A 12,585-nucleotide genomic window follows, 5' to 3' on the forward strand; every position below is an offset into this window, starting at 1 on the left:
CACTGTCAGACACCTTCTCGGTGGCCTCCGCGGCCTCACCTTCCAGGTAACTGGGCTCATTCCTGGGACTATGGGGAGAAGAATGAGAACTCTCTCTCTCTCTCTCTCTCTCTCTCTCTCTCTCTCTCTCTCTCTCTCTCTCTCTCTCTCTCTCTCTCTGTGTGTGTGTGTGTGTGTGTGTGTGTGTGTGTGTCTGTCTGTCTGTCTGTCTGTCTGTCTGTCTTTTTCTCTCTGTGTATGGACCTAGAAGGGACCTCATAGCCTCTAGAACATAAAGACTCAGGTCTTGCCTCCCAGGTTTGAAGCTGGCTCCACGGGGGACACGGTGACATGAGGGGCACCTTATTGATCCATCTTCTGGCCACTTCCTCCCTCTGCCTCCTCTCAATGGTAAGAAACCCTGGTCTTGAAAGACAGCAAAGTTCTGGGTGGTGGGACAGATATGTGGTCACATCTTCGGACCCCTTGGAATAATCCTATACTGGCTACTGTCTGGTCTCTGTGCCCAGGCTTGCTTCCCTCTCTGGCCTAGACAGCTTGCAAATTCTGCTGTGTGACCTCAGGCAAGTGTCCTTCCCAGCCTCAGTTGAATGGGTACAACATTCATGAGGCTTTTTGTGGGGAGGTCATTGAGGAGAATTGTTCCACTGAGGACAGTGTGGGTTCTGGACCCAGACAAGTGTCCAAAAGAGAATGCAGGCACCTTCCAGTCTCCTCATAGAAACTAAATCAGATGTGAGTGTTGTGTAACTCTGAGCCAGGCCAGGGATGGATGCTGGGGTCTGATTGCAAAATATAGCATGCTGGCTCTCAGGCAGTCAGTGACCGCTGACCCTGGTCAGAGAGAGCAGGAGACATCTCTGTGGTAGTTGTCCTCGTCCCTTGGTGTCACATGAAACATCTTCTAAATGGGCTTGTGCATAGCTCCACTTGCCTCACATTTACAACAGTCTTGTAAGAAATTGTCCTGTTTCAGTCTAATGAGACTCAGAGAGGATAAGCAACTTACCCAAAGCCACACAGCAAAGAAACATTATAACAATAGAAGAGCAGCATGATGGAGCCTGGGGCAGACATGGGTGTGTCTGGAGGCGATCCCAGTCTGGATCTCTCCACCCAAACCTGCGCAATGCCTCACACTAAATGTGGGCTTCCCAGTCAGGGGCTGGAGCCAATGGTGCATGAACAGAAACCTCTCCCTCCCTGGCAAGGCCAGGACCAACTGGCTTCCAGTCTTGGAAGGGGATTGGCAGAACAAGAAAGACACTAGAGTGGGTGGCTTAGGTAGTTCCCTGGGTCCCCAGGAGGGGAGAGTTCTAAGAAGCAGAGGAAGAAGTGTCCTGGATTCGCCACTGGAGTGGCATTGGTAGGTCCGTTCCTTCCTTCCTGCTCCTGGAAAGCTGGTTGACATGTGGCACAGAAACCTGCCCTGCCTTGTCACTGTCCTTGAACAAGTGGGTAGACTGAGGCAGAATTCTGGGTGGTGGGACAGATATGTGGTCATAACTGTTGCTAATGTAGCCCCCCAAAGGGCAACCGACACCAGAGTTACGTTTGGGCTCCGGCTTCCCACGAACGTGGATTCCGATCCTGTTCCATGGCTTCCTAGCTGTTTACTATTTGACATTGATCCATTTTTGACATCATAGGTTTGAAGTTTTTATTTTGAGACAGAGTGCTACGTTACTCTGTAGCCCAGGCTGGCCCAGAACTCACTATGTAGCTCATGCTAACTTCAAACTTAAGGTATTTCTCCTGCCTCAGTCTCCCAAGTGTTATTTCATCATCTTTAAATCAGACAAGACCCCACCCCACCCCAACCCCCCAGACCTCACAGGAGAATGTTAAACAGACAGTTTGTCCACACAGCACTTAGAGTAGTAACAGTTGTCACTAGTGGAGTAACAGGTGTCACTACTGGAGTTTCCTGGGGCTTGGGACCTGGAGAAGCCAGAAGCTCCTGAGTGCCTGCAGTAGGCCTGGGACTCAGTAGAAGGCTTGTTTTGTGCTTGGGCAGTTCTCGTCAGCCAAGGGCGTCAAAACCCTGCTCTCAGCATCTGTCTCTTTTCTCTCAGGCCAACTCCAAGTAAGTTACCCCAGACTGTACTATGTCCTATGCTGAGATGACATGGAAGGCTTGGAGAGGTGACAGTGCGTTTTCATTTCAAGCTCCCAGAGGCTGCTGGTCCAGGAACTCTCTGGAATCTGATTTTTTAAAAGGACTTATTTATTTATTATGTATATAGTGCTCTGCCTGCATGCATGCATGCCTGCCCGCCAGAAGAAGGCACCCAATCTTATTATAGATGGTTGTGAGCCACCATGTGGTTGCTAGGAATTGAACTCAGGACCTCTAGAAGAACAGGAGATGCTCTTAACCTCTGAGACATGTCTCTGAAATTTTGCAGCCTGTCCTGCCTTAGGTGGGAGCCACTGGTGAGGGACAAGTAATTACTCTAGGGCGGCCCCTGCTGGCCACAGTGAGAACTGCGGACCCCAGAAAGCAGGTTTTTGGGACTCTGGGTCCAGGGGTGGGCAGGATGATGGCGGCTGTAAAGGGATCACTGCCTCCTTGGGCCAATCAGGATATTTGGGTCTTTAGTTTCCTTTTCCTAGATCATAAATCATCCAATTAAGGCTTTCTCCTGCTAAAGACTGACTCTGCTGGTGGGACAGGCAGTTGGAACATCACGTGTGGTAGCTTGGTCCCCACCCATGGCTTCTAGTTCTTCACTTGGGTACTTCTGTCCTGGGTGGAAGGCGCAGTTGAGTCACTGGGGTTAAGTCTTGGCCCTGAAATGAATGTGTTCTGAGTCCCTGGCTCAGGTTTTGTCTGTTACAGGAGAAGTGTACTCCTCTGGGGCCATGAGTCCATACCAGGGTGGTGGGCTTGGCACGGCTCCCAGCTCTGGCTACGGGCAGTCACTTTCCCCTTTTTGGAGTCACTTTCCCCATCTGTGTAGGGTGGTGGGGGAGTGGGAGTGGTGTGGAGGTATGTGGGTGGGGAGTTAGGCTGTGGACCTCGCTGTTTTCTTAGAAGCTTCTAGACAGCTTATGAAATAGATAGCAGGTCCTGCCTCTGTGACTTTTAGTTTTGTGAGTCCTAGAGGAGACCTGGGAATCTGTATTTCCCCTTTCCTGGCTAATCTGATGTGCACTCAGGGCTGGGAAACGTTGGATTGTGCCAAGATGTGGAAATTCCGTGTTCTGTTCGATTTCTTCAGCCTGGGAGCAAGAGCTTGCATACCGGCTCTGGCTCACCTCACTCCTCAGGCCTTCACTCCTGCCTTCCTGTGAGTTAGTTCATGGGGACCGGCAGCTCTCCTTTACGGTAATTAGCAAAGATGACCACCAGGCCACCAGTGTTAACCACCATTCAGGAGGCTGAGGAGATGGCTTGGCAGGTAAAGTGCTTGCAGTGCAAGTCTGCGGGGCCTGAGATGGATCCCCAGCACCCCTATGGAGTGGCCGGGCACAGTGGGACACATCTGTAGCCCCAGTGCTGAGGGGTCAGTGATGGACAGATCCCAGGGTTCACTTGGCTAGGCATCCTAACCAATTGGTGATTGCCAGGCTCAGCGAGGGACCCTGTGGAGAGTCATAGAGGTGACCAGCTGACGTTGATCTCTTCATATTTACACACACACGCCTGCCTAACACACATCCGTGTGCACACCAAGAAACAAAACCTAACCATATTGATGACCCCTTCCCTAAGCTCAGGGGTCAGGGGTCAGTGGCATTGTTTCTTGTCCCCGTTTAGCACATGAGGACATCTGGGCTTGGAGAGCTCAAGGAAGTCTCGGGCCACTCAGCCAATAAGGCAGAACCTAGATCTGCGACTCTGATGGGGGCGGGGGCTCTTGCAATGTTATGTTGCCTCTCGGGAGCACAATGGGATGGCTCAGGTTGAAGACCAGTTCTGTATGACACTGAGGCCAAGGTAAGGGGCAGAGTTGGTCTGATTTGGCCGAGAAGGGGCCAGTTGTGAGGGTCTCCACACTGTCCATGATAGTCAAAGCTGAATGAGGTTTTTGTCTCCTCAGGTGTGCGCCCAGCTGTGCCCAACACCCTGTACCTGTCCCTGGACACCACCCCGGTGCCCACTGGGGGTAACCCTCGTGTTGGACGGCTGTGGCTGCTGTCGAGTGTGTGCACGGCGGCTGGGGGAGTACTGCGACCACCTGCATGTCTGCGACCCCAGCCAGGGCCTGGTTTGTCAGCCTGGGTCAGGCCCTGGTGGCCAGGGGGCCGTGTGCCTCTGTAAGCAGGTTTGCCAGACCAATGGGGAGGAGAGGTGTCAGGTCATGGGATCCAGAATCAAAGAAGAACCCACCCCCTGTATCTCTCTCGCCTCACTTTTAGGCGCTGTGTCTATTCAGCTTGACTGGTAACCCAAGGGTTCCTGGGCCCACTGCACTGTTTCTTTCCTCTCGTTCTCTGCTGAGACTTTCTGGATGGTGATTTCTATCCACACCCATCCAAATTACAGCCAGCTTCCAGAGCTGGGCAAACAGCTGCCCCGAGGCAAACACACAGGAAGAGTCCAGGCTCCAGGCAGGGCATGGCGTATGCCATGAGGAGTACCAGGCACTCGCTGTTCATACCCCATAGTGCGGTTGCACAAGTTCTACAAACAGGGAAACCGAGGCTCAGAGAGGTTGAGCATGCTCTCTGCCCTACAACCTGCCCCATCTCCAAACAGATTTAAATAACAGTCCACTTCTTCCATTCCCCAGCTGGGAGCCTTGGGGCTACATTGTGAACCCCCAGTACTGTTTTCCAGTGGCGCATTGGATGTGTGACATTCCTCACCAGTGTCTCAGGCCTGGGCGTCCTCTGACACTTTGGGGTAGGACTTGGTGACTGTTGCTGGGAGGCTCTCTGTTGCCTGACCTTTCCCAGCACCGTCTCTGCCTAGGAGGTGCCAGGATCAGCTGCCAGTGGTGACTTTGCCAAGGTCACTGAAGAACAAAATTTCCCCAGTCAAGAACTTTGGAGAAACAGAAACCGTTTATTTTTGTTTATTTTTACACTTCAGCAGTTTTATCTAAGTGTGCTTCACACTTTGACAGAAGTGCTCTCATGCACTCCCTTTCTCATGCTTGCTCTCTGCTCCAGCCACACTAGCCTTGACACCCAAGTCATGTTCTCGGTCTCTGGGCCTTTGCACTGGCTGTACCCCGCCCCCATCCTTTTCTTAGCCATATGTATGGGGCGTTCCCTCACTTCCTTCACATTCTTCCTCACACACCACCGTGTCTGGTGAGGCCTGTCACCATATTTAAGAAGTTACAGTTCCCCCTCTAGTACCTAAACCGCTGTTTCACTAGGCGGGGCCACAGCCAAGGCAACCTCTGCTGGCTTGCTGGCTTGCTGGCTGTGTTTATTTGCACTGGAGTGCTCCAGCGACAGGGGGAGGGGGGGGGGAGATGCTTGCCCATTTGCCCACATAGCCTGAATTACAACCTCCTGGCATATAGCCTAGGCCACAGGAGGCGCTCAGCAAATATTTGTGGCATTGTGTGGATGACAGCAGAGGATTTAGCGGGGCTGGCAGTAACAGGAGCCCTTTTTTGAGTAAGTCCTGTGAGAAAATGCCTTGCAAGCCAATTTCACTTTAACCCTGAGGTAAACACTAAGGTAATCCCTATTTTGCAGGCGAGGGAGCTCAGCCCAGAGAGGCTTAAGTCACTTAAGTAGTCACACAGCTTGCAAGTGGCTGAAGGGAAAAAAAGAATTGTGAATCCTGCCTCGCAACTGACTTCCAGAGGTGGGAAAGGACACAGAGATTCTCCTAGCTGGCAAGCCCAGGGCTTGTGCTCAGGGCAGGCTGGGGAGCTCAGATGAAGGCTGGTATCATAGGAGGGTAGGGGAGGGCCAGCAGAGGGGACCCTGAAGAAGCCTCGGAGGAAACAATGGTTTTGACATGGGTACTGCTGGGTGGGGGATGTCTGAGATGGTTCATGGGGTTTGCAGTGTCAAGGTGCTTCTCACAGTAGGACTGCCCTGCTGAGGGACTGGCTGCCCAGGCCCACTTTCCCCACCCAGCCAGCTCCCAGCTGATGGCCTATGAGGTGCCAGGGACTCTTGCTAACATTGTAATTTTCCCACTGACTTCCTTAAACATGCCTCTGTTTGTCAGGTCATTCTGGCAACCTGGCACCCAAAGCTGAGGCAGAAGAAGTCAGTGGTGTGTGTGTGTGTGTGTGTGTGTGTGTGTGTGATGGGTGTGTGTGTATGTATATACGTATGTATGTGTGAGATATGTGTGTGTGATGGGTGTGTATGTATGTATGTATGTATGTATGTATGTATGTATGAGATATGTGTGTGTATGTGTGTGTGTGTGATGGGTGTGGCATGTCTGTGTGTCTGTGTGTGATGGGTGTGGTATGCGTGGTGATGAGTGGTGTTATGTGTGTGTGTGTGATGGGTGCATTGTTTGTGTGATGGGTATGTGTGTATGTATGTATGAGATGTGTGCGTGTGTGATGAGTGTGGTGTGTCTGTGTGTGATGAGTGTGGTGTGTGTGAAGGTGAGATGGGTCTGTGTGTATGAGATGGTTGTGTATGTGTGTGTGTGATGGGTATGGTATGTGCGTGTGATGCGCGTGTGTGATGGGTATGGTGTGTGTGGTATTGTGTGTGTGATGGGTGTGGTGTGTGTGATGGGTGTGTATGTGATGGGTGGTGTGTGTGTTGGGGGGAGAGAGAGATGGGTGTGGTGGGGTGAACCTAGAAGTGGCAAGGCCAGGTAGGGATCCAGGCATAGTTTCTAGGGAACCACTGACATGATCCTGGTCAGAGGGTCTGATCTTTGTATCTAAGGGGCTGTGGTCTGGAGGCCATGGGGACAGGGAGCAGTTGTCCTCTCTGGAGAACAAGGGGCTGCCAGGAGGAGCACTCTGGCCTCTAGCCCTCCAGGCAGGTGGTGACACAAAGGCCCATGTGTTTCTTGGGCACCTCTATGTGCCTCGCCCTGAGCTAGATGCTCTGTGGGTGGTCCATGTAGCCCGAGGGCACAAGTTACTGTTGTCATAGATGGTGACGGGGCCACTCAGAGAATCTGAGTAGCAAATGCAAAGTTCCACAGCCGACAAGTTAAGCCCGGACGATGATGACACCAGCCAGGAAGAGTTCTCTAGCCCAGGCTGGCCTTGAACTTCTGACTCTCTTGCCACCACCTCCCAAGTGCTAGGCTTACAGCAGTGCCAGCAAGGATGCCATCACACAGAGTTTATACAATGCTGCAGACTGAGCTCAGACCTTGAGCAAGCTCTCTACCATCCCTTGACCCAGGGATTCCCTTTGTCAGATTCCTTATACACAGAGTTTCATTTAGTCCATGACAAGCTGTGAAATAAGTGCGAATGTATCCTGTTTTTCACATATAGAACCTGAAGCAAGAAGTGAAAGTACTTGGTTCATAGTTAAGAAAGGCCAGGCTCCTGGACGCCTCTCTATCTTGCTGACTAGGGAGGCTAACCAGTAGAGGTGGGGGATGTGGGGAGCAGAGGAGATGGGACAGGGTGCCTGCCTTGTACTCTGACTCCAGGACCCAGAGCTGATCACTTTTTCCGCCCCTATGCAGTGGAAGAGGAGGATGGAGGCTGTGAGGTGAATGGCCACAGGTACCTGTACGGGGAGACCTTTCAGCCCAATTGCAGGGTCCTCTGCCGCTGTGATGACGGTGGCTTCACCTGCCTCCCACTGTGCAGTGAGGATGTGCGGCTGCCCAGCTGGGACTGCCCACACCCCAGGAGAGTAGAGGTGCCTGGAAGGTGCTGCCCTGAGTGGGTGTGTGACCAGGGAGTGACGCCGGGGATCCCGCCTTCCACGGCCCGAGGTGAGTGAGTGCAGGGTAGGCTCAGGCCACCCACGCCCCAACTGCAGCAGCTCGTGCAAAACTGACCAAACAAAAGGCAACCACTGAGGGATATAATTTTAACTAACAAATGGTTGAAAATAAAATTCAAGGGACTTGAGATGTGGCTCAGTAGTTAAGAACACTTGCTGTCTTGCAGAGGATCCTAGTTCAGTCTTTAGCACCAACATGGTGGCTCACAAATATCCATAATTTGAGTTTCAGGGGATCCGATGCCCTCTTCTCACCACTGTGGGCACCAGGCATGCATGTGGCGCACATGTGTACATGAGGCAAAACATGTGCACATAAAATAAAAATAAGTAAATCTTAAAACATAAGAGTTCAAGTTCAGGGGCTGGAGAGATAGATGGCTCAGTGGTTAAGAGTGCCATGTGCTCTTCAAGAGGTCCTGAGTTCAATTCCCAGCAACCACACGGGTGGCTCAGAACCATCTGTAATGAGATCTGCTGCCCTCTTCTCTAAAGCACTCATATGCGATAAATAAATCTTAAAAAAAAAAAAGCCAGGCGTGGTGGCGCATGCCTTTAATCCCAGCACTCGGGAGGCAGAGGCAGGTGGATCGCTGTGAGTTCGAGGCCAGCCTGGTCTACAGAGTGAGTCCAGGACAGCCAAGGCCACACAGAGAGACCCTGTCTCAAAAACAAACAAACAAACAAACAAAAAAAAAAAAACAAAAAAAACCAAACAAACAAAAAAAGAGTTCAAGTTCATGAGACAGAATGGGGAGGAGGAAAGACTGTTAGCATCCTTGATCCAAATTTCTGCATCTCGCAGCAGTGGTACAAATATAGTATAAGTGATATAAGATGGTACAGATACTAAATATAGTATAGAACAATATAATATGACATAAATATAGATATGTATAGAATACATGTTTATGATACATATTCATATCATATATGATATAATTAAATGCATATGAACAATTTATAATATTATGAACACCTGCTTGCTTGGATTTCAGTAAAATCCTTAGGTAAAAGATTATGTAAAAGCTGAACCAGACAGAATTAGGGTTTGGGAAACAGCCCACGCCTGGGCAGAGGCACAGGCAGGACTGCTACACCCTTCTACAAACTCTTCAACTCTGGGGTTTTGTTGTCCTGTTTCTCTAAAAACATTATCCTTATCACATGAATTTGATGGGGGAAGGTGACCGGGAAGTGAGGACTGGCTCTGTGGATGCCAGTATGTATGACTCTAAGGAAGCTGTTGAAACGCCCTGCCTCAGTTTCTCCAACTGGAAAGTGGGACAAATAAGTACACCCACCTTTTAGAACTGTTGAGAGGACACAATGAATTATTTCAAGCAAACAGGCAGTAAAGATGCCTCATGCTAGCTCCGCATGAGTGCTGTGGCTGACATTATCCCTGGCAAGGAAGATGACACACCAAATTAGGCATCCAGCTCACCTTATGTGTCCCCACCCACACAGTACTCGGAATTGAACCTAGCATGTTGTACAGCTACGAAAACGCTCTACAACCGAGCCATACAGCCAGCTCTTGGCTTACATAGAAAAAAGCGAGTTAAAGACCCTGCCTCCCGTCTGACCTCACTGTGTGCTCATGCGCAGGGCGTGAACATCTGGCCTTCTGCATTCATGGACTCAACCAGCTGTTCATCAAAAACAGTTTTGTGATTGGGCCTGCATTGAACATATGCAGACTTTTTTTTTTATTCATGAGACAATTCCTTAACAAAGACGGTTTCACAACTGTCCAGTAACATTTCCATTCTTGCTTGTGTCAGTGTTGTGTGTGTGTGTGGTGGGTGCTAGGAGGGTGTGTGTGTGTGTGTGTGTGTGTGTGTGTGTGTGTGGTCTGTGCAAGCAGTAAATGGTGACCCCAGCATCCTCACACCTCCTGCCCTGACACACATGCACAGGACGCTTGTGTGCAAAGCAGGGGTTTGCAGCATTAGTGACATTTGGGGTGAGTCACGCTTTGTGGTTGGGGGGCTGCTGGGTACATGTGGGATGTGCAGAAACAATGCTGCCTCTACCCTCTAGCACGCCCCCCCCCGAAAAAAAAAAACCCTTGTCTACATTCATTGAATGTGACAACTGAAAATGTCTCTGTATATTTTGTGCTCTTAGTTCTCAGGGACAGAAAGAAGGACACCAAACATAAGAGAAAAGGGTAGTGGGGGAGGAAGAGCTAGGCCAGGCTGGGCCTGCCATCTTGGGCCCCTGAGCTTCTTGCCTTCAGGTTATAGTACCATGCCACACAAGTGTGTCTGTAAGACACCGTGTATCAGGGAGTAGGAAGGTAAAGAAAAAAGAAAGGTGACCAGTGTCGCTGAGGTACGCTGTGCTTAGATGCCCCAGCTGTTGTTTTTATACAGTTCCAGATGTTAGGGAGTTTAGGAAGAAACAACAGGTAAGCAGCCTTGCTGAATTCCCTGTGACGGACAGCAGGTGACCAGACTTGCCTCCTGAGCCCCAGCCTCTTCATGTTCACCCTCTTCTTTCTAACCCCCAGGACACCAACTTTCTGCCCTTGTCACTCCTGTATCAGCTGATGTCCCCTGTCCCGAATGGAGCACTGCCTGGGGCCCCTGCTCAACCACCTGTGGCCTGGGCGTAGCCACTCGCGTATCCAACCAGAATCGATTCTGCCAACTGGAGATCCAGCGGCGCCTGTGTCTTCCCAGACCCTGCCTGGCAGCCAGAGCTCGCAGCTCATGGAACAGCGCCTTCTAGAGCTGGGGATAAGGAGCCGGCCAGTCTCTGCAGGTGTCTGTCCCTAGAACCAGGCCCTGGACTCATGGTAAATGCCCCTGTCCATGCTCTTGGCTGCAGTTAACTGCTCTGGTTTGGTTGACTGTTCAGGGCCACTGAGAGATGCCTGCTCTGTCTGAGGTAGGTGGAGTATGTGACCAGCTCCATTTCTGAGTCAGCCCGGGATTCTGACCCATCTGGCTAATTTCTTAGCAAGCATGCACATGGTACAGCTTTCTCTTCAAACTTCCCTGTACAAAAAGGACAGCTGAAAGGACTTTTAAAGCTAGGCTGTGCTGGGCAAGCCTGGCCACCATGCTGGGGAATATGGCGGTACCAGGCAGCAGACTGCCTGAAACTCCCAGCTCCCTTCTTAGACTTATTGTGCGCTTGTCCCCAAAGACTGTGAGTGGACTCCTAAGTCTGGCTTCTCTGGTTTGAGAACACCCTGCCTTCCCTGGAAGAATTCCGGGCCAGAATTCTCTGTGAACATGAAGAGATGAGACCACACTGAAGAGCGTCAGCAAGCTGCACGAACCTCACTTTGTATTTCTAAGACGCACATTTCTGAAGTATTCGCAAAGCAGGAGGCGCCACACTTCTGGCAGGCCAGGGCCGTTCTCTTTAACACGAGAAAGACAAGGACAGTGGAGCACTTCCTTTGGAGGACTAGATCGTCCTGGGACAAACAGCTAAGCCATGTGTGGAGTTTTGTTTGGTGTCTTGAATTTTCCTGTTGAAACAAAACAAAATAAATACCCACCCAAATAGAGATTTTACATCCTCTCCCATGGTCTACTTTGTGGCTAGGAGACAGTTTGGTTGGTAAGTGTTTGCAGGAAAGCAGGAGACCCTGGGATCAAGCCCTGGCACCCACATATGAAGGCCAGGTGTGGTGGTGCCCTCTTAAGATACCTGCACTGGGGAATTGGAGGCAGGAGGATTCCCAGGGCTCCTCAGCCAGTCAGCCTAGCCCACTTGATAAATTCCAGGCCAGTGAGAGAACCTGTCTCAAAAAACACAGGGGGCAGCTGCTAAGGAGCAATGCCTGAGGTCTTACACACACATGTGTGTGCATGTTCACAGATGCATGGGCACATATGTACATACATACACACCACAAACATCTAATACTTTTTAAACTGCTGTTATCATCAAGGTCTAGCCAGGCAATGAGAAAAGGCTCTCGCTGGTGTGATGACGCCTGCCTTTAATCCCAGAACTCCAAACCAGAGCCAGGTAGGTGGAGCTCTGTGAGTCTGAGGACAGCCTGGTCTACATAATGGGTTCCAGGCCAGCCAGAGCTACACAGTGAGATCCTGTCTCAAAAACAAAACCCACAAAAACTAAATAAACAAACAACAGTCTGTGTTTAAACAATGATTTTCCATGTGAGATGTACGTAATTCACACAGTCAAATGCACAAGCCACACAGACTCTGTCTTGAGTCTTCACAGCTGCGCACCCACGTGACCAACCCCTCCATCCAGGTATATAATGTTTCCATCACCTCAGAAAGGTCCTTCTGCTCCTCTTGCTCTCCCCTTCTCTTGGTCAGGTAACCCCTGCCCTCCCTGACTTCCATCTCCACAGGTGTAAGTGTTGCCTGTTTCTGAGTTTGCACACTAGAAGCCTTACACTCTTTCATGAACCATTTGTACCTCTCAACAGAATAAAGAAAAGAAACATTCCGTGTAGGTACTGAGTCCATCTGAGAGCACAACTAGAGAACCGAGATCAGTGCGGTACCTGAAATTGAGAGCAGCCTCCTAGAGGCAGGGGCAGGGGTCAACAAAGCTGGCCCTGAAGGCAGGAGAAGAAGGAACCCCACCATGCAGGGCTACCAGTCTCCCAGAGTCACCAAACAGGAAGGGAAGGACAGCCTCTTTGATTCTGTGTGGTCAGAATGCTGCAGGGCAGGGACAGGAGCCCTCCCTGAGTGAAGAGATGGGCTCCACACCTCTTCT

At 50.7% G+C, this 12,585-nt stretch overlaps 1 protein-coding gene across 1 annotated transcript; it reads left to right on the plus strand.

Annotated features, from left to right (window-relative positions):
• Positions 1 to 223: 223 nt before the first annotated feature.
• Positions 224 to 10,599, plus strand: Ccn5 (cellular communication network factor 5). Its single transcript, XM_051143749.1, has 4 exons — positions 224 to 390; positions 4,047 to 4,263; positions 7,595 to 7,849; positions 10,379 to 10,599. The coding sequence occupies exons 1-4, from the start codon at positions 331 to 333 to the stop codon at positions 10,597 to 10,599; spliced, it is 753 nt and encodes a 250-aa protein (XP_050999706.1). The 5' UTR covers positions 224 to 330.
• The last annotated feature ends 1,986 nt before the right edge of the window (positions 10,600 to 12,585 follow it).

The sequence above is a fragment of the Acomys russatus genome, chromosome 4, assembly GCF_903995435.1.
Source record: "Acomys russatus chromosome 4, mAcoRus1.1, whole genome shotgun sequence".
NCBI classification, from domain to species: Eukaryota; Metazoa; Chordata; class Mammalia; order Rodentia; family Muridae; genus Acomys; species Acomys russatus.

Coding starts and splice junctions, on each gene's coding strand:
- Ccn5 (XM_051143749.1), top strand. CDS start 331: ATGAGGGGCACCTTATTGATCCATCTTCTGGCCACTTCCTCCCTCTGC. Junction 391..4,046: donor CCCTCTGCCTCCTCTCAATG/GTAAGAAACCCT, acceptor TTGTCTCCTCAG/GTGTGCGCCCAGCTGTGCCC. Junction 4,264..7,594: donor CCAGGGGGCCGTGTGCCTCT/GTAAGCAGGTTT, acceptor GCCCCTATGCAG/TGGAAGAGGAGGATGGAGGC.